We start from the raw sequence: 5,792 nt of genomic DNA, 5'->3' as shown, positions 1-5,792 counted from the left end.
ATCACAAAATTCAGAACCAAGCATAAAGCGAAAAATTTGCGGAAAATGAAAACTGTAAAGGACCAAAGTTGAAAGTAAAAAAAGTTGTGAGGATAGATTGCAAAAGATAAAAAGTTTTGGGTTAAAAGTAAAAAAAACAAATAGTTTTGGGTTAAAAGTAATTTATGAAATACTTTTGGGTAAAAAGTAAAAAAAATCATTTTTTTAAACCCCAAAGCCAAGGTTACGACAACCATATGCATAACGATTTTTTCTTTAGAAAACCCCCAAAGCACACGCCGCGTTGCGGCGGACGTAAAACGGTGTCAAATAGTACTAATGTCACACAATCGTTATCGACCACCAACACTGACTCGACCTAGGGTCTACGTGTTGCGACAAACCTGTTAAACATGAAAATATAGAGGTAAAAACTTTGAACCACACATGTACGTTGCGTCGTATTAACTTGCAAAATTTGAAACAAAACATAAAAAAGTTGAACCACACTTGTACGTTGCGTCGTATTAACTCGAAAAATTAAGAACTATACATAAAACGAAAATTTGCCAAAGATGAAAAGTATAAGTGACAAAAGTTGTGAAGTTAAATTGCAAATAATGAAAAGTTTTGGGTTAAAGTTAAAAAAACAAATTATGTAGGGTTAAAATTACGAAAGGTAAAAACCTTTGAGTTAAAAGTAATGAAAAGTTTGGGTTAAAGTTAAAAAAATAAATTATATAGGGTTAAAATTACAAAAGATTAAAACCTTTGGGTTAAAGTTAAAAAATGAAGTTTTTTTTTTGAAAAACTCTTAAAGCACATGTTACAAGTGGATATGCACAAAAAGTTTGGTTATTTATATATGGAATAATTTAATGATCACACCAAAGATTAAACTTCCACAGCAAAGGAGACCAATAAATTCCAATGGCATTCATGAGGAAATGAAAGCTGCCATAATTAATGATCACAAAAAGCAAAATCTCAGAAAATCAGATCATTCCTATTGATTGTTGCATAGTTTAGTAAACCATTGACATATTGATACCGCCCGGTTTAAGAAGTTGGGTCGGTTTTTGGCTGTTGGTCCACAACCGGGGGCAATAGTAGGGCGAGACGGTCTTTGTACCTCTCGATTCTTTGCAGCCTTTGATTTCTTAATCTACAAAAAAGCAATATATAGCACTATGCGTGTTTATTTTTTGAGAGTCAACGAGTTGCAAATAGTTACAAGCTCGGTTTACAAAGGAATGAGCGTATATATACCTTGCCCGGACCTTTTTTGCATGCTTAACATGCTGTTGCAGCAGCTCCTTAGCAGACAAGTGTTCGACATCTTCGGTTTTCTGTAACAAAATAAGCGCAAATTGGTCATTTCTTAGTGATACTGAAAAAACATGGTACAAGTACATACATACATATATACAAACATACCTCCTCTGTTTCCATGTCGTCGTCATTTCTCGGTTCTACCATGGATGCAGGCAGTGGCTTTGGAAGAGACTTCACATGATCCACATATTGTGGCTGTCAATGATGGCATCAGGTTAAATATTAATTCATGATGAACAAGAAATATATGACATGCATTAAATAAAGATTTAAATTACTACTCGCTCCAATTTCAATTAAGTAACTGGTTGCGCCACGTATCACAATTCCGTGAGCCCAAAATTCTTTTTCTCGCTTCTTTTATTTAACCCGTCAGTATTCTATTTTTTAATTTAAAAAAGTTAATTAAAATAAATAAATCATATATTATCTCAAATATCGGTTTGTAATTCCTTAATCTTCATTACTAACTATTTAATTTTTCCTTTTATTCAACCCGTGTAATACACAGGTTTCTAACCTAGCTAATCAAGCTCGGTATGTGAAGCCCAAGCTTGAGCTCGTTTATTAAATGAGCTATAATTTAGGCACGAGTCCGAGACTGAGCTCGTTTAGACATAACTCGATTCGAGATTTTAGCGAGCCGGTTTCAATATGCTCACTAGCGGCTCAGCTAATTACACCCCTATTTTTATCACGCAAAGTCAAATTAAAATGTTAGAATACATATCAACTATTTAAATTTTGAAATACCCTTTAATAATGATAACAGAAATCTTGCAAACTAAAATTAATACCACAAAAATTATAATACACACCGGCAACAAAAGATTATGATGGCATGTACGCTTGAAAAAGTGTTATTAACAGGGCAAGCATGTGAAAAAAATGCGTAAATTGTGGGTGGGGTGGTAAAAGTGGAAAAAAAAAACGCAAATGTTATTATGGAACACTATTGACTTGCTAAAGTGGTTCAACAATGTGCATATTCAGCCATTACCAAAAATAATGATTTCAGCCAGTTTCTTTTTCATGGCTTTAATTTAGAATAAAATGTCATTTCGTCCCTGAGGTTTGGCCAGTTTTGCGCCTTTCGTCCAAAGGTTTGTTTTTCCACATCTGGACCCAAAAGGTTTGAAATCTTGCCATTTTCATCCGGCTCGTTAACTCCATCCATTTTTAAAGCAGGGGTATTTTCGTCTGTTTTGTTAACTTAAGGGTATTTTCATCTTTTTTTGAATACTTGTACATTATGCTAAATGCTTGTACATAAAGTGAAAAAGACCAAATTGCCCTTTAAGTTAACAAATAGACGAAAATACCCCTGCCTTGGCGGAGAAAAATGGATGGAGTTAACGAGCCGGATGAAAATGGCCAGATTTCAAACGTTTTGGATCCAGATGTGAAAAAACAAATCTTTGGACAAAATTCGCAAAACTGGCCAAACCTCAGGGACGAAAATGGCATTTTATAATAGAAGTGAGAATGATGCAAGGCAGCATACTGGTTTTTCCAAAACAAGCCCATTCTTCAACCAAGAACGGCATTGGGCATAAAGAGAAGTGCCCTCAGAAACTTGAACCTACGAAAATCCGAGAAAAAAAAAAAAAAAAACAGCATTAGTAGAAAATAGCATATACATTTATAGGTAGAAAAAAATAGTATGATCAAGAACACGTAAGGAGAAGAAAGTAACTTCACCTTTCTATCTCTAATAACAACGAAAGCATCGTCTCCATTCTTATCCCTACAATAAAATTAATAGATAAAAGATTACTATCATCTGAATATAAAATGAGAACTGGAACTATGAACACAAAATAAATAAGATTTGACAAGCAAATAGCATGATTTTACCTTGTATTTTTTAAGCTATTATCAGCAGCAACTGACGATGGACCAACAACCTACAGGTGATAAAAACATTATGTACTAAAAATAAACACAAAGAAGCAGATGTAACATAAATATGAATAATATATACTAGAATGATAAATGTGATGAAAAGAAGATATGTTATACCTTTTAATGTAGTAATTGTTTTTTCCTCAATAACTAAATAAATTCACAAAAGTTTAAAACTAGTAGCACAACTAAGGAATGAAAGAAGTGGTATAAGTTGTTCAGAAAATATGATTATATTTGTATCTATCTTAAATTATCTTCACTAACCACGGGGAAAAAAGAAAAAAACTAAAAAAAAAAACATACTTAAGATAAACTAGGAGAAACACATAAGCACGTGTACGTAGTGCATGGAATTGGAAGATAATCAATCACATGTAGTGCGAGAGAGATATATAAAAATTATCCTATGTATCACATTTTAAGCAACAGATACAAGTGTCTATACGGTTTCCGCAGTTCTCTACTTAAAATTCATCATGTAATCATGAATTAATCGTCACCGGAGTGAAATAAGAATCAACAATCGCTTAGTTAGAACTAAACTAAAATCTTAAAGGGTTCTACAATTCTATCACCCATAAGAAACTTGAGCTCCTGGCTTTGTAAGGGGTGTTGAATATGCATCTAGAGTAATTATGTGACTTCAAGTCACAATAATAAGTTTCGAGTGTTGTCACTCAAAACTTATGTGCAGTCTCTGATTATGGCGGTGGGTCTAGGAGAAACAGAAACATGTACATAAAAAATCAAAATAAATCTATAGTTACCTAACCTAACTATATCCAATCTAACTGGCTATATGGTTCTTCAAGTGACAAAAATCAATTTTAAGGTGCGACAAATTTCTTTATATGAAGCTGCGTACGCCACAAACCTTTCGTAATGGAAAAAAGCTACTCCTTTATTAACTTGCCATATCTACATAAGGTGGCTCATTAATGTCTTATCTACCAAGATAAAGCAAGAAGGAAGCTTTCAGTCTCATTACACAAACTGATGAGCATATTCAATCAACTCTAATCTACAATTATGGCCCCATTTATGAACACCGCTGTCATACTAACCACACACCAATCATACGAGCATATAAACGGCCAAAAAGGCTCGTATGGAGTGTTTTACGGACTCATCATACACGCCATAATGTTTATTATGCTGTGCAATAAAAATGCATCAACAAGTCAATCAAACAAATGCAACTTCAAACAAAATTCAATAAAAGTCAATCAAGCAAATGCATCACAAACAATCAAAACCTTAGGGTTTGCAGAAGCAGCAGCAGCAGTCTTCGCGTGAGATGGATTACCCAAGTGACCGGAAACATCGGAATTGGAGGCGAAAGGGTGGTAGGGGTAAGCGGAGGCAGGACGGGGTGGAAAAGCATCAGAATTGGGCACCAAATTGTGATCAGAAGTGGGGTGCTGATGGTTGGGAATAAAGCCTCTTCCGGAAGATGCAACAGGGTAAAGAACTCTTGAAGAATTGGGTGGTGGGGGAAAAGGGGGGTTGTAGAAGGTTTGGTAGATTGATGGGTGGGTGTGTTTGCGGGGGCGTTGACGGGCTACTGATTTTAAGAAGTCGGCGGTGGCGGTGGCGGTGGCGGTGGTGGGGTTGGGTGGGGGAGGGGATGACATTGGTGGGTGGAGGGTTTTGTATGATTTGAAAGTGGTTCTGTGAAGTGGTTTGGAACCAGAGGTTCGTAAGATGATTTTGAAAACATTTCATATTTGGCCATTTGGGTGTTGTTTGTCTTCGTTTTTTTTTTTTTTTTTTCCCTGGTATGAGAGTGAGTGTGTGTTTGAAACATTTAACATCGGGGGTAATATTACAGACTACAACAAACTAAAAGTTGGCTTTCAACTCACTTCTTCCTTGTTTCTTCTTGTTTTCTTACTTCCCCTCTTTTGGATAACCTCTAAGAGTGTTACCACATATTTACTGAGGTAAACAAAGATGGTACATCACAATTTTGAGGTCCAAAGTTAGGTTTGTTTTATGTTTTTGTTAAAACTCTCAACTAAAGTCTTCTTACTTCATCTCTTGGAACAACTTCAAGTTGCCAACAAATCCTTATTGTTGGACCGTGTTCCGACCCTAAACAGTCAGTTGAGATAGTTCATCTTCACGTATAAAGGCGGAATCAATATATGCGAAGTAACACAGCTTTTCCTTTTCAATTCCTTCTCTTTTATAGCTATTTGAATCAGTTTTGACAGAGTTCTAGCACCAATACAATGATCAGGTTCCGCTTCAGTGTTCAACCAAAAGACTACCTGGTTTCGCTTCTATGTCCTATATATAGCCTATGAGGTTTCGCTTATACGACCTGACAAATAAGCGGAACCTCTTCAATTCCCTTGAAGCGAAACTACCTACTGACTAATAAGCGGAACCTTTACAAATCATGTTCACATAAGCGAAACTAACATAAAATACATGAATTTTACTTTCTAGCTCCTATGTTGACCTATCTTGACCTAAGACTTAATGCAGACGAAGTCAACATACATTTCATGCATCAACAGACTCCCCCTTGGATGTTGACGTAGTCTTCAGCTCCCAAGTCTTTA

At 35.5% G+C, this 5,792-nt stretch overlaps 1 protein-coding gene across 2 annotated transcripts; it reads right to left on the bottom strand.

Moving 5' to 3' along the window:
• Positions 1-850: 850 nt before the first annotated feature.
• On the bottom strand, positions 851-4,878 carry LOC110874749. Of its 2 annotated transcripts, XM_022123207.2 has the most exons (7): positions 4,479-4,878; positions 3,172-3,221; positions 3,016-3,061; positions 2,819-2,896; positions 1,417-1,509; positions 1,249-1,328; positions 851-1,144 (listed from the first exon to the last, which is right to left on the bottom strand). In XM_022123207.2, the coding sequence occupies exons 1-7, from the start codon at positions 4,854-4,856 to the stop codon at positions 1,039-1,041; spliced, it is 831 nt and encodes a 276-aa protein (XP_021978899.1). In that variant the 5' UTR covers positions 4,857-4,878; the 3' UTR covers positions 851-1,038. The 2 variants fall into 2 exon arrangements, with proteins under 2 accessions (XP_021978899.1, XP_021978900.1); XM_022123208.2 differs by lacking the exon at positions 2,819-2,896.
• Between the last annotated feature and the right edge of the window lie 914 nt (positions 4,879-5,792).

Source organism: Helianthus annuus, chromosome 1 (genome assembly GCF_002127325.2).
Source record: "Helianthus annuus cultivar XRQ/B chromosome 1, HanXRQr2.0-SUNRISE, whole genome shotgun sequence".
Classification (NCBI taxonomy): Eukaryota; Viridiplantae; Streptophyta; class Magnoliopsida; order Asterales; family Asteraceae; genus Helianthus; species Helianthus annuus.
The sequence above is the reverse complement of the archived record's forward strand: the minus strand, read 5'-3'. Positions and strand labels throughout refer to the sequence as shown.